Consider the following 24,758-nt stretch of genomic DNA (forward strand, 5'->3'; position numbering starts at 1 on the left):
TTGATTGGGTTGTTCGAAAAACTATATTCTTCACAAAAGTGGAGCACAAACCAGGTCAAGAGGCTTTACAATAACCAGAAATTGGAGGGTTCAAGGCTACAGGGAGGGAGGGCAACTTTTTCTGCTCTCTCCTTTGTTAGCCCTTTCAGGGTGAGGGGTCTGGAGAAAGCCAAGAGGGGTTTGTAAGGGCTGCCTGGCTCTGGAAAGTGGTAGTAGTCAAAGGTTACGGTATTTCAAATAAAGTCTCTGTAGAATTAAAAAAAAAAAAATCTCTCCAGAAGTCAACGTATTTTATTTATCTTTTGCAATCAAATTGTGAAATTGAATTGCATAACATCAGTCAAAAATGATGTTAGTTTTTATATCTTTAAAAGGTATGTGTTGGCATTTCTTATTCCCTTCAGGGCGCTCTTGTGCCATAATAAATTCCTCGTGATTGCTGTCAAAACAAATGAAGTCCTAGTTATCTCTCTTCTGTGTTGGCAAAGGCTAACCTACTTCTGGAGCAATTACAAGATAATGAGGAAAATACATTCAATGTACAGCCTTAAATTATCTGGATCCAGTAAATGGGGGAATATCAGCACTGGAATTTTAGCATAATCTGAGTCCAGCATTCTTTGCAAGCTAGCCTCCCTCCTGTCTGCTCCTGACACTAGACCAAAGTTAGTACTTTTTGAGTTTCAGTAGTTTTATTCTTTGGCACAATTAATTATAGAAGAAGGCAGTTCACAGAAGTTACATTTGATCTGGTTGCAAAATCCAAGCATCTTAAGCCTTAGCAATCCAGGTTTTAGTTGAAGGAGATAAGAAAATCTATGATCCTGTAGCTGTGGCTTTCGCACCAACTGCCCTATTTTCCTGGTCACGGTTTTTCATTTTGCTGTTGCGTACTCACAGTGTGTGAGGGGAGATGAGCAATAAGACATGTGGGGAGTTTCCACTGTGGCTCAGTGGGTTATGAACCCAACTAGTATCCATGAAGATGCACTTTCGATCCCTGGCCTCGCTCACTGGCTTAAAGGATCCAGTGTTGTGATGAGCTGTGGTGTAGGTCACAGACGTGGCTTGGATCTGGTGTTACTGTGGCTGTTGCATAGGCCAGTGGCTGCAGCTACGATTTGACCCCTAGCCTGGGAACTTCCATGTGCCACAGGTGTGGCCCTAAAAAGCAAAAACAAAAAAACAAACCAAAAAAACCCCTGTGTCTGCAGCCAGATAATTATTATCTGGAATAAGTTCATTTTTTCAGGTTCAGTTTCCTCTTCTCTCTCAGCTTCTAATGTTCTTCCTATTTTTAAAAGTTCGTGATTCAGAGTGCCTTTTTCTTAGGATGGTTAGGGCTGTAGCCTGAACATTTGTGTCCTTGAAAAGCTCATTTGTTGAAAACGCAGTGCCCAAGGTCATCTCATTAGAAGGTAGGGCTTTGGGAGGAGCCAAGAGCCTGCAGGAGAGCCCTCATCAGTGGGATTAGTGCCCTTATAACAGAGGCCCTGGAGGGCCAGCTTGCCCCTTCCACCCTGTGAAGACACAGCTGGAGGTGGGCTGTCTGCAACCGGAAGGGGGCCTTCACCAGAACCCAACCCCGCTGGCCCCTTGATCTTGGACTTCTAGCTTTCTGAGCTGTGAGAAATAAATATGTGTTGTTTAGCAGCCACTCAGTCTGTGGTGGTGCCTTAGCCAGGGTGGACTAAGACAGTTGGGCAGTTTAATGAAAGCACTTGGAGCACCTCAGGAGAAACGAGGCCTTTGTATTTAGGTTATTTTCATTCTTACTGTTCTCTCTTTGCCTTTATTGTGGAACATCTGCATGGGTTTGTAGGGAAAATCTTTATGAATTTGTTCATCAAACACCAAATGCTTCTTAAGTGCAGGATGTGTAGATGTTAGGAATACAAAGACTTAGGAAATAGGGTGCTCTGAAGGAGTTCTGGGTGGAGGTAAGAGACAAGTATTGGCATTACAATGCATGGGGTGCTGGAAGAAGTGTGGCGAGGTAATGGTTATTTCAGGCACACTTACGGATTGCTTCCTCTGTGTCTTGATGATAGAATGTGCTGGGCACTGGGCAAACAGAAGACTAAGGTACAGTCGTAGAGCTAACAGCCTAGTGTGCATGTATAGCTGCGAAATAAAGCTCAACTTTGCACAGCATCAGAGAAATCCCCTTTCCTCTGAGTCTTGGATGCCTGCTGGATCTCTGCCAGCAATTAGCACCACAGCATCCTGTTCTCTGCATTGTATCCGGTGCATCATCAGTCAAGTTGCATTTTGTCAGTCACCAACTGTCTTGCCCTGGAAGGGGCTATCTTAGGGTGGGGTGTACTGCTGAGCTGACTGCAAAATGTAATGGCCTAGACACAGAGAGAGTCTGTTTCTTGACCACTTAATTGTCCAGGGTAGGAGTCCAGTCTCCTTCCCTCTTATGGCGCCACCATCCTGGATGGTTTGCCTTTATGTGCTACTGAAAACTGAATTGTCATCTTCGGGTAGCAAGAACTAGAAGGCAGAAGAGAACCAGAGTGAAAATAGGGAGAGATATACCCACTTTCTTAAAGGTTCCTCCCTGCTGGGGCCATGCATCACCCTGCTCAGATTCCATCAGGGAGAGCTCAAGGCCTCACCTTTCTTTCAGGAAAGACTGGGAGATGAGGTGTTGAGCTACAAGCATCAGAAGATTATTTATTTGAAAGTTCTACGTAGCTTGGGGGATTAAGGATCCATTGTTGCCGTATCTGTGGTGCATGTTGCAACTATAGTGTGGGTTCAATTCCCCGGCCAGGGAACTTCCAGGTGCTACAGGTGTGGCCAAAAATAAAGTAAAAGGAATTATTTGTTTAAGAAGAGAAAAATAGGAGTTCTCGATGTGGCACAGTGGGTTAAGAATCCAACTGCAGGAATTCCTGTCGTGGCTCAGTGGAAACGAATCTGACTAGGACCCATGAGGTTGCGAGTTTGATCCCTGGCCTTACTCAGTGGGTTAAGGAACTGGCATTTCCATGAGCTGTGGTGTAGGTCACAGACTTGGCTCAGATCCCGTGTTGCTATGGCTATAACAAAGGCTGGCAGCTGTAGCTCCAACTCAACTCCTAGCCTGGGAACCATATTCCTAAAAAGCAAAAAAAAAAAAAGAATCCTACCGCAGCAGCTTGGGTCACAGTGGAGGCTTGAGTTTGATCCCCTGCCTAGTTCAATGGGTTAAAGGATCCAGCGTTGCTGCAGCTATGGCAGGTTGCAGCTATGGCTCAGATTCAGTTGCTGGCCTGGGAACTTCCATATGCCTCAGGTGCAGCCATTTAAAAAAAAAAAAAATTCTGGGCGTTCTCATCCTGGCTCAGCGGAGACGAATCTGACTAGCATCCATGAGGACACAGGTTCGATCCCTGACCTTGCTCAGTGGGTTAAGGATCTGGCACTGCTGTGAGCTGTGGTGTAGGCCGCAGACGCAGCTTGGATCCTGTGTGGCTGTGTTTGTGGCGTAGGCCTGCAGCTTCAGCTCCAGTTCTGGGAACTTCCATATGCCATGGGTATGGCTCTAAAAAGACAACAACAATAATAAAACCCTTTGTTTTGAGAAAGATTTACCTATTTAATCATAAGAAATGTTCTTCTTGGAGCTCCCTTTGTGGCTCAGTGAACTCAGCTGTGATCCATGAGGATGTGGGTTTGATTCCTGGCCTCACTCAGTGGATTAAAGATTTGGTGTTGCTGTGGCTGTGGTGTAGGCCAGTGGCTAAAGCTCCAAGTCAGCCCCTAGCCTGGGAACCTCCATATGCTGTGGGTGTGGCCCTTAAAAAGACTGTACCTACAGCATGTGGAAGTTCCTGAGCTAGGGGTCGAATCTGCAGCACCAGATCTGAGCCTCGTCTGTAACCTACACCAGAGTTTGCGGCAACGCCAGATCCTTATCCCACTGAGCGAGGCAGGATTTGAACTCAAGTCCTCACAGAGACAACATTGGGTCCTTAACTTGCTGAGCCACAATGGGAACACTTTCTTTTCTAAGCCTCAAGTTGGACTTAAGAAAAATGGAAGGCCTAACCCTGCCCTCAATAACTTAAACAGTAGCTTAAACAATAACTTAAAGAAGTCTTGTTTGCAAAGTCACCTGTGCAGGGCACAGGCCCTTATTCTCTGCTGTCTTGCTAGTACCTAACTCAGTCTGACTGGTACTAGTTGCTCGGATAGTTGTTAGAGTCAATTACAAGCAGTCTACGGGCCTGGCTGGCAAAATGGCATGTGGTGTGGTTGGTGGAAAGATGGCAGTGGACTCTGTTAGCAGCTGGGATAAACACATACTCCCAGAGATTGCTGCAGAAAGCAGGAGATAATGCATTGTGCCCCTGACTGAGTGGGACACATTAGATTCCCGAAGTTCCCCTCGGGCATGCAGTGCTCTGCAGTCTTAGCAAAGATTTCTCGGGGTGTAAAAACTCACCTCTGTCCTGGGGGATTTATTCCATCCCGGCCATCTCCACTGCCTGTGCTCTGACCACATGCCTGCCTTTGGCCGGGAGATTACAAAATAGCCGTGGTGCGTTCCTGAGTAATCACAGCGAGACTGGGAAGAGCTAAGGCCAGGTGTCGGAGGTCACATCCCTAAGGAAGCCCGGGCTTCAGGCCTTTGTGGGCTGCGCTCTTCACCAGGTAAGTGTGTACATCTTTTAGAGTTCACGCTTGGCTTTGGAGTATGAGGAAGGTTTCTAATTTTGGTTGTTTTTTATTTTATGGCCACACCCTTGGCATATGGAAATTCCTCAGTCAGGGACTGATTCTGAGCCATGGCTGCAACTTATGCTGCAGCTGCAGCAACGCCAGGTCTTTTAACCCACTGTACTGGGCCAGGGATTGAATGCACACCTCCAAGGTTACCCAAGCTGCTGCAGTCAAATTCTTAACCCACTGCACCATGGTGGGAACTCCTAATTCTAGTTTTTTAAAATAGCGTAATTGAGATATATTTTACATACCATAACATTGTCCTGTTTAAAATGGACATTTCAGCAGTTTTTAGCATATTCATGAGGTTAAGTGACCACCACCACTATATTCAGAACATTTTCATCACCCCAAAGAGAAGCCCAGTACCCGTTACCCCTCACTCTCCACTCCTCCCCTCCCCCTTTCTCCAGCACTAGGCCACCCCCAGTCTACTTTCTGTCTCTGTGGGTTTGGCTTTTCTAGAGCCAAATGTAAATGGAGTCATAGGAGACTAAACTTGTTAATGTCCAGGCCCAGGATTTGGACTAAATTCTCTTGTTTCCATGTCTAGGGCTCTTTCCAGCCCTCATCTGAGCCACCTCTTTGTGGAATGAGTGGAACTTGAACCCTTGAGAAACTACTAGAATGGTTTCCCTCTCATTATCACTTTCTAAATTCTTTTTCCTGGCCACCTCCCCTGGTAGGATTTTAGTCATGAAAAATGCTTCTCCTTTGAAGTGCAGCTTGTCCTCATTTATTAACTCATGGGGTGGAGAGGGGGGTTGATGTCCTAGAAGTGTAGCCATCCTGGCAGCCCCTTGAGTCCTTGTGCTGTGGTTTCCTCTGCACCTAGAGCAAGCCTTTGGCATGGCCTTTGCACACCTGGGACATTTGGATGCTAGGAGGGAGGGTACCGAACTGGATCATAGCATCCTTCCTTCCATCTTGGCAGTCATCTCATAAAGCCAGGGTGAATGTACGGGGCCTAGTTTACCAACTGCTCTGCTTCCTTCTCCCCCCTGGGCTTAATCTTGTCCCTTTGTGATTTCTTTTTCTCTTTAAGACTGTCCTTCATGTCCTCCTCACCTAGATGAAGAGTGCTTTTATTGGAGTTGAGTGGGGCCAAACAACCCAGGGTTTACTGACTCATCAGCTCCCAAAGGAAGGCTCTGTTTGGCCTTTGCAAGTTGCTTCTCTCCCAGGACTTGGCATTTGAGCCATACAGAGGGCACCCCACCGCCTCTTGCACCCATTGCATCCCTCCACCCTTGTTCTAGGTTTAGATCTCTCCTTGCAGCCCCCAAACCCAATTTTACTCAGGCTCCAAAGGGAGAAACGCTGCATCTTTTAAACCATACAGCTACCATCTGTGTCATCAGTAAAAATGCAGACTCTGCAGCAGTTGTAACCACAGCATTCAGCTACTAATGAAATGAGTACTGTTTTCATTTAGCACCTGGAAACTCTGAGACACAGGTTAATCATTTCAGACAAGACCAGACTTTGCCACATCTGAGTTTGTGTTCAGGATCATCTCATCCTTCTCTCCTGACCATGGTCACTCTGAGGCCTTCAGGGACAGTGCAGAATGTGACCCACATGTGGTATGACAGACTGATAGGTGGCCCAGGTGCAGCACATCACTTGGCATGGATCAGATGCCCCTTGGCCTTGTGCAGAGCCTGTTTGTGCCGGGTGAGGTCAAGGTGCAGTCAGAGGAGGGAGGCGTGTTCCCTGCCCTCGGGGAGCTTGCTGTCATCTGTGTGGGTATGAGACTGCTGGTCTGGAAACCCTTACAAATTATGCTCATTGCCAGGGAAAGAGGGGCTGGATGGCTTCCTGGAAGAGGAGGGTTTGCAACAGGTTCTTTAAGTCAGAGAATAGACTCTCAGGAGAATTCAAACTTTGTACAGTTCTTGGCACAGTAGGAACTCAATAAGTAATGTTTCCCCTTCAGATTAAAGATGGGAATGAATTTTAAAAATAAGAAAGAATTTATATTTGGGGTGGGTGGAAGAACAGCATGCTGAGAGATTAGGGGAAGGGGGTTGGAGAAGCATTTGGGGCCTGTTTTTACTCCCTAGGCAATGATACTCATCTTGTCCCAAAGAAATGCAAATCAGTTTTATATTTGCCCTGCAGAGTGCTGTCCTTTGTCTCCTACTGTCGTCTGGTTTGTCACTTCCTGGCTCTCTGAGTACCAGATGTGCCTGTTAACTACATCTCTCCTGTCCAGGAGTGCCCCAACCCCGGCCCGCTGCTGCCCAGCTACGGGAACACTGTATAACACCAACACACTCGAGGCCTTCAAGGCTGCAGATAAGAAGCTACTTTTGGAACAAGCAGCAAACGAGGTCAGCTGGGAACCATGATGGACCTGTCATGTTTTCTGTGGTCCTATGGGCGGGACTTCTGCTTAAGTGCATGAGTCTGTTGTAGAAGCTAGTGAATAGTTGGTTTTCAAACTTAGTTGTGGGCTTCTGTGTTGATGGGAAGGTCAGGGAGAAGGCAGTCCGGCTCTTGCCTCAGGAGAGGCCCGAAAGTCATAACGGATGGCAGGGCTGTGTGTGAAAGCCCTGCTGCTGATCTGCAGTTCGCCTTTTGCAGCAGCTTGGCCTCTGGGTGGGGGTTCTGGTTCTGTGTCTGAATGTGTTTGGATTTTTGGTCCTTTGTGCCCCTTGGAGAGGCTCTCTAGTCCTAAGTGCTGTCCTGCTATCATGCAGTTTCCCCAGTGTCCTCAGGGCTAAATCTAAGCCATTCTGTCTGATTTACAAGGTCCCTCGTGACCTCTCTGTCCCATCACACTTGCCTGAGCCAGTCTCAGCAGATCACTTAAAATTCCTTCCTTTGCCACTTTTTGTTCTCTTCTCTCCCCTGGGGCATGATGTTCTCTCTGCTTGGAATGTCCTTCCTTTCCTTCTTCACGTCTGAGTTAGTGTGAGGCATCGAATGGGACAGTTTACCCCAGTCCCATCTAACAGCCTCTTAACTGAGTGGTCTTCACTCTAGGCTTATAGAATAGTAGAGGCTTATTTACGTGGCTGCTGAGGCCAGAGATGGAAGTCTCCTGCCTTTCGTCTGAGGAAGGTGTCCCTTCTGTCCCTGCTGGTGGAGGCAGCTTGTGACCCCGGGTACCTTCCTTGGCCTGAGGCGTTACTGCTCCTGGGCTCCTGCTTTGGCTGCACATTTCAAAATTCATCTGCAAAGAGGTGGGTCAGGCCTCATGGAGAAAAGCAGGGTCTCTGCACCCACAACACCTCCCACCCCTGGCTTTGTCCAGGGCTCAGCTTCCCCCCCACCGCCCGCAAGCAGTTCTCACTTCCCTCAGTTTGTCAGACGCGGGCCTCCTCTGTGGTCCAGCTCCTTCCAGGTTATTATTTATTTCAACAGCAGGAACTTCTCTTTGCATAGTTCCCTTTTCCACTCATATGTGGGCAGGGACTATTATTGGCACCACTGTTTGTCTTGCTTGGTGACACAAAGTTTAGCAGCTAATCTTAGTTACTAAAACATCTTGCCATCAGTAGTTGCTGGCCAGGACCAGCTTCTGCTTCCAGTCACAATACTTACTGAGTATTCATAAACCTGATTTTTTTTTTTTCATTACAGGGAACGTTAATCCCAAATAAGATGTTTATGATATCCCCTGCCCGTAGTTCAGGTCTGCCTGCCAGCCCCCTGCCCCCAGCCCTTTTCCCTCCCCCGTCCTTAGCCAAGTTCATTGCTCCTTCCAGGAACTCCACCTGCTTTAGGCTAGCATCTGCTACCTGGTAGTATCCATGCCTGTCTCTCTCATAGACTAAGCTTCTTGAGGGTGGGGATGTGTCTTTCATGTCTGTAGCCCCGATGTGCCTATGTAATCAATGATTAGGAAATGTTTGTTGAAGGTGTGAACACAGCCTGGTTGCCTCCTCTGAGCCGAGAGCCCCTGAGAGGAGACGCCTCGGTTCTCTGACTTCCCGAGGTCTCTGCAGGGAGCGGAGTGGGGGAGAGGCATTGTGAAGAGGGCAGAGTGAGTTGCAACCCCTTACTCCCAGGGTCATCGTGCAGGGCCTGCTGTGCCACCCAAGAGTGAGGAACTTGGCAACGTGGGAAGTGCCTTGACGCGTTTCTTTCTTCTGGCAGATATGGGAGTCCATCAAGTCAGGGGCTGCTCTTGACAACCCTGTCCTCCTCAACAAATTCCTCCTCTTGACGTTTGCAGTAAGTACATGGACTCGGCGGCTACCCGGCCACGGGACTGCCCCACCAAGCCCGGCCTACTCCCCTTCCCTTGGAGCATTGCCCTCTGTGAGTCCAGTTGTGGCTGTTGAGTAAATGCTCAGTTAGTTAGTGGCCCAATAGTGCTGTCACTTACCAATGATGCAGAATTAATTTGTTCTTACTGATCATGCTGGTGGTTGTTGCATGGTTTGTGTAACATGGTGACCTGACTCTGGTCATTCAGGACATGATGAAGTCGGGTTCTGGGAATAGCGTTGTTCCTAACATCTTTGTTAAATTTAGTACTGAGCTCAGTTGCTGTTCCATTGACAAAGGGAACAGGGGATGATGACTCTGGGATCTTGGCCATCCCCAGGTAGCTTCTCGTTGAGAGGGGATCACACTATGTTGCTTGTCCACACAAGTGTGTTTTTTTAAAGACAGACAAATACGGAGTTCCTGTGCCTCAGCAGTAAGGAAGCTGACTAGTATCCATGAGGACTTGGGTTCGATCCCTGGCCTTGCTCAGTGGTTAAGGATCTGGCTGTTGCTGTGAGCTGTGATACAGGCTGGCAGCTGCAGCTCTGATTCGACCCCTAGCCTGGGAACTTCTATATGCTGTAGGTGCAGCCCTAAAAAGACAAAAAAAAAAAAAAAAAAAAAGAAAGAAAGAAAAATGTGTGCTTGTGGGGGGGTGCTGGGAGGCAGGGGGCAATCTGCAAGGAGCATAGTTCTCAAGTTACAGTGCTTTCTATGTGATAGTAGGGAGATAGAAAAATGTTTAAATTCTTCAGGGGATTACTAAGCATAATTTGGCATTGATAATGTGTCTGTAAATTTGAGTCATTTTGTAAGCTCACTACTAATGTGAATATAAGCAGTGCTAATTAAAGATTTGTTTTTTTTTTAAACTTTAACACCAATACATTTTCAGTAGTAAGGATTCTAGTTACTAGAATCTAATCAACAATGATGCCTTTAATGAGGAAGCAGCATTAGCTCACACTTAAAGTTCTAAGGCATTTCCCAGAATCAGGATATGCACTGGCCTTGTTGCCCTTTCTACTGAGCATTCTTAGCCTGCCTTTAGAAAAATTAAAAGTCTCTTTCTTTTAAAATCTTTAGACACAAAGAGCTTTATGTTAAATTTAATCAAGACCCTTTGTATCCTGAAAAGAACCTGAATAAATTCAACCCTTTTGACTTTTGAAGATGACCTGATAATCCTTCCTAAAAACTGTGAAGTCCTTCATCTTGTTGCAGCAGAATCCAAGCTGCATCTTTGACTTCACAGCTCACAGCAATGCCGAATCCTTGAATTGTTTACCCTTTTACTAAAGATCAGTTATGACAAATCATTTAAGTAGAAAGAAGAGAGAATAATCTCCAGAGGTGTTTTGCCTTCTTTTTTCCTATTTTTAGGACTCAAAGATACAGACAATTTTATTAATTTGAATTTTGCAATTTGTGTTGCTGTTGTCAAAGGGTATTTATTCTTAGTTGATCATTGAGTAGCAGAATTAAAGACTGTGGATCCTATAATTTCTAGACTTTTCCTTTCTTTTGCTTTTTTGGGTCCCATGTATAGCATATGGAAGTTCCCAGGCTAAGGGTCAAATCGGAGCTACAGCTGCCGGCCTACACCACAGCCACAGCACTCAGAATCCAAGCTACATCTGCAACCTACACCACAGCTCATGGCAATGCCAATCCTTAACTCACTGCACGAGGCCAGGGATCGAACCTGAGTCCTCATGGATACTAGTCAGGTTCATTACCACTGAGCCACAGCAGGAACTTCTCTAGATTTTTTCATCTGGACACATGTTTATAAGTTTATATTTAAAAAGTCATCTAGTGTGATGCCACTTATATGAAAAGTCCAGAATAGGCACATCCATAGGGATAGGATATAGGCAAGGGGTTTTCAGGGGATAAGAAGGAGGTGAATGAAGAGTTTCTGTGAATGGTATTTCTAATTAGTATACTAATGGGGGTGGGGGTGTTCTGCTATTGGGGTTTCTTTTGGGGGCAGCGAAAATGTTCTGGAATTGGTGGTGTTGGTGGTACAACCTGGCTAGAATACTAGAAAACCACTCTTGTAGACTTAAACAGGGTGAATTTAAGGGTATGTTACCTATGTCTTCTTAAAAGTTTTTTTTTTTTCTTTTTACTTTTTGTCTTTTTAGGGCCACACCCATGGCATATGGAGGTTTCCAGGCTAGGGGTGGAATCAGATCTATAGCTGCCGGCCTACACCACAGCAGTGCAGGATCCAAGCTGCATCTTCGACTTATACCACAGCTCACGGCAACGCTGGATCCTTAACGCTCTGAGTGAGGCCAGGGACCAAACCTGCATCCTCATGGATACTAGTTGGGTCTGCTAACCGCTGAGCCATGATGGGAAATCCATGTTAGCTATATCTTGATGAAAAATCCCCAGTCAACCATCCAGTCTTTATTCTTGGTAAGATTCATTAGCCAGGGTGGTCGGTGGTAACGGACTGGTGGGGAAGCCATTGAATCCCACATAACTATGGGCTCCTACCCCGTAAGGGCTTCTCAACACACCTGCTGCAGGAATTCCGGGGCAGGAATATTCGACCTGAGTGGGAACAGCATTTACAGCTCCTTCACAAGCAGTCCTGCATCCTTCCCCCTGGTTGTGGAGCAGGCATACACCCCTGGAGATGTAATGTCTTATGTTATTGACACTCCTGGGTTCTGATCAGGCCCTTCCTTTATCTCTGTCTGTGCAGAGTGAGCTGCCTGAGGGCCAGACTTGGTTTGATTCATCATCTTATTGTCAGATTGTCTCACGTTTTGCCTTGTACACAGCAGGTGCTTGATTGTTGACTTGAATTTCACCAATATGGCATATCTGGAAACAGCATTATCTCAGGCATGTGTAGGTTATGAATAGCATATTTTAATCACTTTAATAACATGCTTAGTTCATTCTATGAAGAATAATCAACTGTGTTTGGAGGTCGTGCCCCCACAGATGGCACATCATATAAGCATGGTGCAGTGGATAAAAGCCTTAGGGAGAATTCTCCTTTTCCTCTCTGCCACTTAGTATCTTTCTTTAGTTCAAGACTTTTCACCCCTCTCTAAGCTTGTTTTCTCTCTATACTATGGGATGATAATAGCTAACCTCTCAGGGCAATTTTGTGTATTAAAAAATGGTGAGAATGTCAATTACTTATTGAATACTTTCTGTTAGCAAGTAAACAATAAAGTATACTATGTTTATTATGATGTATTAGTATGTGGGGTATGGAAATGTTTTGGATAAAGATGGCAGTTCTGTATTCTATCAGGAGTTCTGTTGGAGATGAGAATTTCTGACAAGCTGATTGAGTCTTTGGTGCATTAGTTTTTCTGTCTTATGTAGCTTTTGGGAAGTTACATTGATGGATGCATTTCAGTTTAATCATTGAGACAGGAAGTAGACAAGGGGTTTCCAGGGAATGGGACATAATCTGATATGTTATATCATTTCTTCTAGGATCTAAAGAAGTATCATTTCTACTATTGGTTTTGCTCCCCTGCTCTCTGCCTTCCAGAGAGTATTCCCCTTGTTCAGGGGCCAGTGGGCTTGGATCAAAGATTTTCACCAAAACAGGTATTAACCAATAAAACAAAATGCAGGTAAAACTGGGTTTAATGTGCGTGAGTAGTTTGTCTAGCTCATTCTGAAGATAAATTGGCACTTGTCTGGGTGGAGAGGTGGTCACTGTGGAATCCTCCAAAGACAATGCTAGGAGCAGATTGACTTAGGCCATATTTATGAGCTCGTTTTGAAGAGTAGTATGCAACACTTCTCCCTCTTCTCAGTGACATCTGTTAAAATGCTAAGCTGGTACGGAGGAATTACAGAAACATTTTGAAAGACTGCACAAATTTGCCCAAGCGTGTCCTTCACTCATTGAGGGGATCCTGAGGCAGCACACTTTGGGGAGAAATCTCTGAAATCAAATAGAAGACCTCCTCCTCCCTTTGTGCCAAGTTATAGAAATTCTTTGTGAAGAATGCTGCATGCAGAGCTAGTCTTTTCAGTTTAAGAAAAATAATTAGGTTATTAGAGATGGTTCCTCGAAGAGCAGGGAAAATAATCAAGTTGGTAGAGCCCTCAACAGGCCCCCAACCAAAAAATTCTGATCATTGGGGAGGCAAAGATTGAGTGGCAAGATGACTTGAATTCAGGAAGCACACCAAACACTAAAGCCCTGAATTCTGAAACCAGGGAGCAGCCCTTATTGATTAAAAAATAATAATAAACTCATTTACTAAGACAAGTTAAAGGTTGTGATTTTGTGGAATTAATTCTCCAAGAAGAAATAGAAGTGGGAGAAGAAGATTAGGCCTCGGATTGACTGCCCAGGGGGTTTGAGGTTTCTTTTAACGGGAACAAAAATGTTCTCTCTTTTTTTTTTTTTTTTTTTTTGTCTTTTTGCTATTTCTTTGGGCCGCTCCCGCGGCATATGGAGGTTCCCAGGCTAGGGGTCGAATCGGAGCTGTAGCCACTGGCCTACACCAGAGCCACAGCAACTCGGGACCCGAGCCGCGTCTGCAACCTACACCACAGCTCACGGCAGCGCCGGATCGTTAACCCACTGAGCAAGGGCAGGGACCGAACCCGCAACCTCATGGTTCCTAGTCGGATTCGTTAACCACTGCAGCACGACGGGAACTCCAAAAATCTTCTTAAACTATTGTGGTGATGGCTGCAAATTCCTGTGAACATGCTAAAACCAGCATTGAATTGTGCACTGTAATTGAGTCAATTGTATGGTAAGTAAAGTAAGCATGTCCCAGTAAAGCTGCTAAAGATTATAGAAAGGTTCAGGGTAAAATTCATCCATGGTAGATTCATGCTTGGTTATCATAGGAGAGAAATGTTTCAATACCACTCTAAACTTTTGTGGTGACATCTTAGCAAACCATCATGCTCTACCATAAAATGTCCCCTGCCTCTGAGACACACCACCATGCAGGTGGAAAGTGTTACATGTAAATGAGGTGCTGTTATTTGGTTTATTTGCTACAAAAGCCTAACAGGGGTGTGATCGATCACTTCCAGTCCTCTGGCTTGGAAGTACCTTTTATTTTATGTTAACTTCTAGCTCAGAACTAGATACGTAATTGTCTGGAGAATAACTCAGTGTTTCCTGTTTTCAGATTCAAGACCTTGAGCGTGCATATGATAATCTTTGTCAAACAGAAGGAGTCCCGGCACTTCCTTACTTCCTAATCAAGTATGATGAGAACACGGTGCTGGTTTCCTTACTTAAACACTACAGTGATTTCTTCCAAAGTCAAAGGACAAAGGTCAGAGAAACTCTGAGTATCATTTTGTTATCCAGTGAAAACAATCTGATGTTCATGTTATGATAGATCACTGCAACATTCCATCTCATTTAGATTTTTGACCCCCCATCCCTGCCAAAGAAGGTTTCAGCACATTTCCTCATCTTCATCCTCTTCCTCTGCCTGCAGCAGTTCCCAAATCAGCTCCTCCCCCAGATTTCCTGAGCTCTGTGGCACCTCAGAGTAATGTTGGATTCCTGACTTCCTGTTAGTGGTGAAGTTACTTTAGTTTTTCCTTCCTGATACATTTTGTATCTGTGTTTTAATTTACTCCTGCAGCTGCTCTGTAGTGCAGACCCTGGTCATCTCACTCCTGGTCAGTGAGAGTCTCTTCCCTCCGTCTTGTACTCCTCCAAGAACCAAGGATCTCCCCCAGGCTCCTTAGGTTCCCTGTGTCATTCACCGATCAAGAGTTCCTAGTGTCTTGCCTCTGCCTCCAAACCCCCTTCCTGCCTCATCCTCCACCATTTCCTCATAAGCCATGGCTCCAGCTAAGTATCTCTTTTTGTCCCTGGACAACCCTCTTAATCAAATAGGCCTCGAACTTCTTCTATATCTCTCTTTGTCCTCACGTTGTATTGCCTTCTTGAAACAGGTACTGCCTGTGGGAACCCTAAGACACTCTCTCCCCTTGTTGACACCCTGTTCCACAGTGAAGCCTTCTCATGCTGTAGCAGGTGGGACATGTTCCCTCTGAACTCACTGCACTCACTCCCCATCCCCGTTGCCTTTTGTGCCATTAGACTGTAAGCTCCCAGAGGGCAGGGACCAACCCTGATGTATCTGTGTCAATGTAGTGTCAGGCCCTTGTCTCAAGCCCTCAATAAAATTATTTTGGATGAATGAAGGAGTACTGTAAGTGTCTTTTAGATGTGGTGAGCTAGATAGTAAGCAATCTTAACCATATTAGACATTGCAACTTAAAAATCCCATTGTGGCTCAGCAGGTTAAGAACCCAAGACTAGTATCCCTGAGGATGCGGGTTTGATCCCTGCTTCACTCAGTGGTTTAAGGATCTGTTGTTGCCGTAAGCTGCAGTGTAGGTCACAGGTGCAGCTCAGATCTGGTAATGCTGCGGCTCTGGCATAGGCTGGCAGCTGCAGCTCAGATTCAATCCCTAGCCCAAGAACTTCCATATCATATGAGATAAAAATAAAACACTGATAATGAGTATTATGCAGTAATGAAATCCAGTGGGAGAATTTCACTAGCCATGTAGAGTAGAGCTGAGAGGAGACCGGTCTGTCACTGATGCCCTGGCTCTTCCTTAGCTTGAAGTCCAGGTACCTTTTTTTAAGTAGAATTTTTTTCTCAACTACATTAGCATTTTCTTTTTCAAAATGAGCCCTTTTTAAATTGATGACGGAGGATTAAATTTTTATTAAAATCCTCCCCACACCACCCCCGACCCTGCCCCAGGCAGGTTTGCAGGACTGTAGCTAAATTAGCAGCAGTGAGATCAGCCATTGATGATTTGAAGCCCAGTCGAGGGTGAGGTGCTATTGTGACAGCAGGTGGGGTGAAGCAGTCTGGGTGTCAGAGCAGCTGGACTTCAGGTTGTCTGTGGCGAATACTTGGGCCTCCCCAGGGGGCAGCAGCACCAAAATAAGCATTTGCAGAGCACTCGACAGTTTAAAAGGAGCTTTCACGTACCTGATGGCATAATAACTTTATGAAGCAGGGGTCACACAGTATCTGCATTTTCTATTTGACAAAAATGAGACTCCAGGTCACACAACCAAATTGTCCGATTCCAAAGCCTGTGTGCTTTCCTCCATTTGGTTCTCATGTCACTTGGGGATGGCGGTTCTTGCTTGACACTTGGAATCAAACAGGTCTGGCTTTGACACCCACCATCGCCACCTTGCAGCTCTGTGACCTTGGGGAATTTGCACAGCCTTTCTTCATCCAGGTCTACCTGCTCCATGGTGGTAATGCTGCCTCCTCTGAGGCTGTGTGATGTGGATAAAATGCCCCACACAGCAGGTGCTCAGTGTGTGTCCACTTCCTTTCTTCCTCAGCAGCAGCCACTTTTCAACCACCGAACAACTCTTTTTGAAGTAGCCTGGGTGACTTTGCCCTCACCCTTACCGGAAGGCCAACCACTTGCCAAGGCATGCATAGCAGCTTTCACTTGGTTAAAGTTGTATCTCAAGAAAGCCCAGCGTTGCTCAGGGCGTATGTTGAGCACCGCCTGTGAGCCGCAAGTTAATGAAATATGATTATAGCTGTTCCCACAGAATCTGAGGTCTTCTAGGGGAGATGAGATGACCGTGGAAGCTAACTGGAAATTCAAGTCATGGAAGAGAAGTGCCAGTGAAATAATTTGGATGACACTTGGGCTGTTTGGTCCATGCATCTGTGCCCTGTCTTGTTCTAGAAAGGCTCACCAGAGGCTGTACAGATTGCTGGCCTCTTAAGAGTCTCCTGGCCTCCTGGCAGACCTCCCCATCTGCGGTCCTGAATGTCCCATCCCTGCCCCACACTGCTGCCCAAATGCATTTTCTAACATATATGTTGGATTGAGTCGGTCTTCTACTTAAAACGCTTCTCTGGTTCCTGTTGACTTCAAGATGAAGTTAAAAATACTTAGCTCACATTCAAGGCCTCTTGAAACCTGGTGCCTGCCTGTCCTTCTAGCCTCATCTTCTGACGTTCCCCAAGATGCAGCCTGTGCTGTGGCTGCAACTGTGCCCTCCCAATGCCCCACTTCCCCCTCCCCCCATCTTTCTACCCTCAGCCATGCCTTTGTTCTGCTCCCTTCACCTGGCTCATGCCTCTCCCACCCCTGTCTGGTTCCTCACCCCTGGGAAAGCTGCTGTTCTATCCCTCCTCTGGGTTCTGATAGCGGCCCCTCCCCTAGCTGACTGACCGGGCAAGGGTGCTCTCAGGTGACTGTTGGCTTGCTGCTCATGTCCCTCACCTGTATCCCCTATCAGCCCGGAGCTCCTTTAGCGGAGACCATGTCACACTCCACATGGCATCCTTGCGTCAGTGTAATGCCAGATGCTTAGTGTGTGAGTGCTGAGAGAAGAGTTACTTGCGGACTGGCATGATTGCGGAAGGTTCTGGCATAATCTTGAAGGTTGGGATGTGGGGGGTGGGTAGGAGCCCTGAAGAAATGATTTCTGTGAAACCTCTGTATCACTTCCCTTGAGTTCATGCCTGCCTTGGTGGCATTCATCCAGTTCACTTGCTTTCACAGAATTCCAGTTTCTCTTTAGTATTCCTTGAGTTGTGAAGTTTTCTTGAAACTTTGTATCATCTTCTCCCAGAAATAGGCACTCTTTCCCCAGTGAAGCCCTACAGTTGTGTCCTCCTTTCATATTTCACTCTATTTTCTACCTCTTACCAGGACTTTGACCCACTGAGAAGCCACTTTTCTCTGTGAGTCCTAGTGTCCTCACATGTAAGATGGAGAAATAAGGGGTCCCTCCAGGTTGCTCTCTTTTCAGTCTCTTTTCTCTCCTGGGGGAGCCTGGTGCCCATAGCTCCAGTGCCCCCTTCTCCAGCCTTCTCCATCCGCCTCTTGCCTTCTCCAGCACCTCCAATCCAGTATGTCCAGGCCGAACTCGTGATCTTCACCCCAAGTCTGGTCCTTTTCCTGGCATTACCATCTTGCCATGACACTGTCATCCATCCAGTCACCAGAGCCATAAATATGGGCAGCCTCTGCACTTTTCTGCCCTATGTCCTCTATATGTCATGTCCTAAACTTCTCTCAGTCTGCTGCCTTTGTGTTTCTCTGCTGCCACACCAGTCTGAGCAACTTGGTCTTTGAGCTTCTTTACAGCAGTGACCCTGTTTCTCCTCAGGCCTCCCTCCCATCCGTCCCTACATCATCCAGATCCTCTGTAGGGCAAATCTGACCATGTCTCTCTTCAAGACTGTTTTTGCTCTTGTGTCTTCAGAATAATGACCACATTCTTCATGTGGCCGACCCCCGGTGTGGGTCTAGCACTGAGTCCTTCTGTGTTCCCTGCAAAAACACTGGCTGCCCTCCTGCTGTGGGCCTTTTGCACATGCCTTTTTTTTTTTTTTTTATTTTTGCTGTGCCCGCACATGCAGAGATTCCAGGGCCAGGGATTGATCTGTGGCCTCAGCAGCTACCTAAGCCACAGCTGTGACAAAGCTGGATCCTTAACCCCTAGGCCACCAGGGAACTCCTTGCGCATTCCTTTTGCCTGGAACTCCTGTCTCCCTTCTCTTCTGCTTCTTCCCGCTCTATCTCTATACCTCCCCTTTGCCTGGTGAGGTGTTCACTCTTTCTTCAGATTTAAACTTAATCACCATTCCTTGGGGACAACCCTCCCTGACCTCTGTAAAACAGTTTATTCTGTTCATAACAGATTCTCGTAGCACTGTGGTGGCTCCTCTTTGTAATATTCAGCACAGTTGTAATTGTACATTTTCTTGGGTGATCTTTAATTCAGCTCTTCTTCCCCCATGTAAATGTAAGCTCCATGAGGGCAGGCACCGTACCTCTGATTTCCCACCATTATGTCTGTATCCCGTGGTATTGTGTCTGGTGTGTAAAACATGAGGAATGAGGGCATGTGTGCATGAGCTGTAAGGGTTGGAACTTGCACATATGAAGCAACCGGCTCAGTGCCCCCCACCTAGTAGGCCTTCAGTCAGTTGTGGGTCACTTCTAGTATGGCTCATTGTAGGTATTCCCTTTAATATGCTGTTCCACTGCCTGATTAAGGCCATGTTGCTTATAAAGGCTTTCCCAAGTTATCGATGCACTGTCTAGCATGAGCCGTGGAGGTGCTTAGCAGTCTGACAGGAGACAGGATATGGGAGATGGGGACATGAGGTCTGCAATGGGTAATTTAGATCAGTCTTTTTTTTTTTTTTTTTCTTTAGGGCTGCCCCTGCAGTATTTGGAAATTCCAAGGCTAGGGGTCGAATCAGAGCTACGGCTGCCGGCCTACACCACAGTCACAACACCACCAGATCTGAGCCTCGTCTGTAGCCTATGGCACAGCTCACGTCAGCGCCAGATCCTTAACCCACAAAGTGAGGCCAGGGATTGAACCCGCATCCTCAGGGATACTTGTCGGATCGGTAACCTGCTGAGCCACAACGGGAATTCCTAGAGCAGTCATTGTTAATTTGGGGCAGGAGTGATGGTCCAAACATATAACCTCTGAGAATTTGGTGGAAGCAGTGGATCCTTGCCCACCAAGAATTCACATCTATCTACTCAGGGTTCTAGAGTCTAACACCAGGGAATCCACAGAACACTGAAACCCACTCATGGGTCCTGTTTGGGCCCCTAGCTTAAAGGAGAATGAGGGGAAGGACAGGAGTTAGCCTGCCCTGGTTTGGAGGGGAGGCTGTAGGATTGCTGAGATCCAGAGTGGGGTGGCCCACCTCTGTTCCAAGCCAGAGGGGGACCTTTTCATTGGGAGGTACAGCTTGCCCAGGTCCCGAGCCTCAGCTGGCTCCAAAGGAGTGGGTACCTGCCCTGAGGAGGGCACCCGTCCACTTAGCCAGTGGCTGCAGCTACTGTGTGCTGAGCTCAGACCCTGGGTCCACCACTCGTGGTCTCAGTAATCCTTCCAGCTCCCTGAAGAAGGGGTAGCATTGTTCTGGTTTTAGAGGTGACAATGGAAATGAGGCTGGGGAATGGCAGCCCCTTCATGTGGAAATTTTCTTACCTCCTAGAGTCAGAATGCTTCCATAGTGAAGAAAAAAGTGTCCATGTTTTTCTCAGTAGTTCACAGCCTGGTGTGATGGAGGAGGAAGGCTAAGGCCTCACCCCTTTAGACAGTTGTGAGCATTAAGAGACGATGAGTGTCAACAGACTTCATTAAGATTTACATGTTATTATTGTTCTTATTGTATTTTACTAGAATAAATTTGTTAGTTTTCATTTTCAAAGGAAAATTATTTTCTCTAGACAGACTTTTGTCCTTTGCTACTCTATAAAAATGGAGTTATGTGGCCCTGAGTCATTCAGCCATCTTTGCCTTTACCAAGAAAAGGCACACTTTTTTGGCTTTTTAAAAAACTGAAGAAATTAGTAGTGGTCTGCCTGCAGGAAAATCCCCTCTGGAAATGTGCAGGGTAGTTGCTTCAGAGGCCCTCAGAGCATCCAGAGAGATTTGAGCAGTTTACTAATGAGGCTTTCCTTTTTTTTTTTTTGTCTTTTTGCCTATTCTTGAGCCGCTCCCCCAGCATATGGAGGTTCCCAGGCTAGGGGTCCAATTGGAGCTGTAGCCACCAGCCTGTGCCAGAGCCACAGCAACCCGAGATCCGAGTCGTGTCTGTGACCTACACCATAGCTCATGGGAACGCCGGATCCTTAACCCACTGAGCGAGGTCAGGGATTGAACCGGCCACCTCATGGTTCCCACTGCGCCACGACGGGAACTCCAAACGAGGGTTTCTTTAAAGCTCAATAGCAAATGCCACTTTGCTTGGTTTCCTCTCATTTCTTGGATGGCTTATGGGTGATAAAGTTGATTGCATAATACCCAACTCTTTGACTGCCACTTATAGTTAAAAATACCTGTTATATTATGATTCAGTAATCATATGTATGTGTCTTTAGATATACACACATGGAAAACTGAAGCAAAACTTGAACAAAATATACTTTACTAGGTGTTATGCAGTATTTTCTCTTGTATTCTTTCTTTGTGAAAGACACTAATTGTGACCTATTGAGTGATTTTGGGTTCACAATTAACCCATCATTTGTAGTTTGGACAGTGCTGTGTGCCCATTTTGAGAATAGTGGCAGATGAATGAGCTACACTAGGTGTGGTTCTGTTCATTATTTTTATGTCCAACTTCATCCTTCTGTTTTCCCTTTTTTTTTTTCCCATCTTTTCAGGGCCACACCTGCGGCATATAGAGGTTCCCAGGCTAGGGGCCCAGTTGGAGCTGTAGTTGCTGGCCTACACCAGCAACACAGGATCCAAGCTGTGTCTGCTACCTGCCCCACAGCTCATGGCAACGCAGGATCCTTAACCCACTAAGTGAGGCCGGGGATCAAACCTGCAGCCTCATGGATACTAGTCAGGTTCATTAACTGCTCAGCCATGACGGGAACTCCCCTTCTGTTTTTAAAATCTCACAAAGCTCTTTAATTACTAAGTTTTTTGATTTTTTAAGTAAATATTTTGTGTATTTCCTTCTAATCCTCTGTGCATTTTTGAAAGACTATGGTTGCACTGCATTCTGTTTTATTTTAGCACTTTAGCATGATAATATTAAAGTCTACATAACTCTGCATCAACATCCTTTTTAATAGATATGTATGATAATGTATTTATCCAGTTTTTGACATTTTGGTTTCTCATAATTCTTCACTACTTGGAACTTCTTTATACATGACCTCCGGCTTCTTATTTCCTTAGGATTTCTAGTATGGAACTTACTGGGTTAAGAGTTGGAACATTTAGAATTGGTCATGTTCAGGTAAATGTTTCACAGTGGGCTCTCGGGGGTGGGGGTCCCCTGATTTTTGCGGCTGCTGCTGTCTGCGGTATCACTCTCCCCCCATGGCCCGAGTTGGGCCACCACTGTCAAATCACAGGCTGCGGAGCCGGGAGGAGGCTGTCCCTGTTGGCTTTCCCAAGCCCAGGGAGCCAGCCCGGCACACCACTACTGGTAGCAACTATTGCCCACAGACTGCCATTTTCTGCTTCTCCAGCTTCTCTCTGCTTAGCAGCATTGAATGTTACATATGTTTTTACACATTTGGTTGGTTGAAAATGGGGCTCGTTTAAGTTCCGTTTTCCCTCAGGGAAATGATTCCACTCTCAGTCACTGTGGTGCTGCCCTGTTACAACACATGGTCCTGGTGGTTACACCAAAACAGCCCATGTCACCACCCCATTGCCTGTCTGTGGGAAAGCCTGCCTGAGTGAGTCGACTTCTTTCTTCAGAGCAGTTACTGAAGAATGAATGTTTGGGAAATGTTCTGTAATTTCGGCAATATTAGTCTTTAATTCTAGGGCTTTAAAATCTTTGGACAAGAGTGGTAGCCAAGGAGCCATAATCAGTGTGCTGTTAGCAGGGCACTTTCTTGACTTATCTGTCTATGCATCTTGGCAGCCATCTGTGACATCGCTGTGGGTTAGATATTCGGACTTTTTCCCTGTACTTTTAAGACATGTGATCTCTTTGTGCATTTCCTGTTGTATCGAGTGTTTGGGTATTTGATAGCCCTTTGTCAGATAAGTGTGTTTTATGGCACTGGTGTGGAAATTTCTCAAGCTGAAGGCACTCATGTTGACAATTTTGCCCGCTTGTCTTTCTCACATTGTACTTTTCCAGCAAATTGCTGGGTGGATTGTAGCCAGATCATGACTGAACTACTTTAATGAATTGTATGCTCTCAGCCAAGGAGAAAGGGGTGTTTATTTCATAAACCTTCAAAGGTTTTTTTTTTTTGTTTTTTTTTTTTTTTGCAATTGTTTTGTTTCTTTCTGCTGTCTTGCATTATAAAAGGAAGTGATTTGCCCAAGTTCACAGAATGAATTGGTAGCAAAGCCAGTTCTAAACCCCAAAACTTCTAGCCAATAGTTATTTCTTTTCTTTCTTTTTTCCTTTCTTTTTTTTTGTTTTCTGTTTTTTGTTTCTTGTTTTTGGCCACGCCTGTGGTGTGTGAAAGTTCCTGGGCTAGAGATCAAGCCTGCACCATGGCAGTGATCTGAGCTATAGCAGTGACAAGGCTGGGTCCTTAACCCACTAGGCCACCAGGGAATTCTGCCAGTGGTTATTTCTCACTGCCATTAAAAAAAATCTGTTTATCCACATAGTTAAACTGGCTTACGCAGCCTTGTGCGGACCAGTTCCTGAAATGACTGAGGTTCCTGATTTTGTTCCTAAAGTACTCACAGATTTTGGGAGTCACTTTTTTTTTTTTTTTTTTTTTTTTTTTGTCTTTTTAGGGCCATCCTCATGGCGTATGGAGGTTCCCAGGCTAGGGGTCAGACTTATCTGTCTATGCAGATAAGCTGTAGCTCCTGGCCTATCACAGCAACGCCAGATCCGATCTGTATCTGCGACCTACACTATGGCTCACAGCAATGCCGGATCCTTAACCCACCGAGCAAGGCCAGGAATTGAACCTGCGTCCTTATGGATGCTAGTCAGATTCATTTCCACTGAACTATGACAGGAACTCCGGGAGTCACTTTTGAATCATTAAAGGAGTATTAAATGATGTTCAACTTAGTGTCAAATGGATTCTGTCATTTTTCTGTCCAGATGCTTGCTTTTTATACTCATGCATGTCATGTGGGTAGGAGAGTTACTTGAAAGCATTTTCAAGCTGACCTCCCTTTACAAGTGACAGATTTCTCTTTAGCGGTTCATTCTTGCTCTGTAGCTCGTTTTAGGTCAAGTTGCTCTTAGAAAGTTATTCCTGGTCTTCTCAAAAAAGATTTTTTTTTCTTATTCCCTTCCTGCCTCATTGCTTTTGTATTTAGTGCCAGAAATGTGCTCATTCTTTGAAATTAGGTAGCCACTTGCAGTATCTAATATAACATTCAAATTTATGTAATTTAACTATCATTTAGTCCCAGCTCTACAGTTGCACATGATAAAACCTAGACCCAGAAAATATTTGATAAACTCCTTTTTTCTCTGCCAGTTAAGAAAGAATGACCTTAAAACTGAAGGTAGAGGATTAACAGTTATCTGAGCTGATCAAGAGGTCAATGAATTTATTACTATGGAGTTTATTTATATTGTTGTTATGTTATCATTTGTTGAATGCTTGCCTGTGCTAGCACTGGTGAGAGTTACCCTATAGATGAGAAAATTAAGGCATAAAGAGATGAAGTAAATTGCTGAGGATCAAATGAGAGTAACTCAGAACATTTGACAAGAGCCTAGGTTTATGGAGTCATATTTGAAAATTGAAACAGCTTTTCTATATGAATGGCATTTTCTGGATCGGTAGTGTCTGGATTCTTCCTAAAAAAAAATTGAAGAGCCTTTAGCCACCTGGTAAGACTGCGACTTAATGTAGTCTGTGTTGTTTTGTTGTTTGTTTGTTTGATTTTTCTCTCTTTAATGGTCTATGCAGCTCTATAATTATGGAACTAGAAGGAATCCTTTGAGATGAAATGATTTTACCCCTTCTTTTTATAGGTGAGGGAAGAACTTCCCCAGGGTCTTAAAATCCATTAGCTGCAGGATTAGAACACATGCCTGCTGGCTCTCCAGCTGTGCTCTTTTTTTTTTTTTTTTTGCTGGTCAGGCCGTTCTCTTCTCTAAGCTGTTTCAGATGTTACAGTAGTAGACTGCCAGCTTCTCCCTTCTCCTCCCCTTTCTTGCTGGATAACTGAGCTGTAATGCCTTTGGTAAAGTTTGAAGTGATGACTGCTTAATAAATGTAGTTTGTCTGGAAGATGCTGTCCATCACAGTTGATAGAGAGGAACAAAATAAAAAGGCACTCCATGCAGTGGCGGTGGCCAGGTGCACCAGAAGAGCCCCCGGGGGACACAGCC

At 45.6% G+C, this 24,758-nt stretch overlaps 1 protein-coding gene across 47 annotated transcripts in view; it reads left to right on the top strand.

Moving 5' to 3' along the window:
* The window catches only part of ATG7 (autophagy related 7), a 279,358-nt gene that overhangs the window by 21,929 nt on the left and 232,671 nt on the right, over positions 1 to 24,758 (top strand). For 23 of the 47 annotated variants that reach the window (XR_014822342.1, XR_014822340.1, XR_014822344.1 and 20 more), the window contains 4 exon segments: positions 6,938 to 7,055; positions 8,827 to 8,904; positions 12,418 to 12,534; positions 14,091 to 14,240. Coding sequence is in view for 33 of the 47 variants with exons in the window: in XM_084986722.1 (XP_084842848.1) it covers positions 6,938 to 7,055; positions 8,827 to 8,904; positions 12,418 to 12,534; positions 14,091 to 14,240 (463 nt within the window). In the remaining 14 variants the exon portion in view is untranslated. 47 annotated transcript variants of the gene reach the window in all.

The sequence above is a fragment of the Sus scrofa genome, chromosome 13 (genome assembly GCF_054392235.1).
Source record: "Sus scrofa isolate SSC_HxYL_T2T_F1_AM1 chromosome 13, Sscrofa_HxYL_maternal_Yorkshire_Landrace_v2.0, whole genome shotgun sequence".
Lineage (NCBI taxonomy): Eukaryota > Metazoa > Chordata > Mammalia > Artiodactyla > Suidae > Sus > Sus scrofa.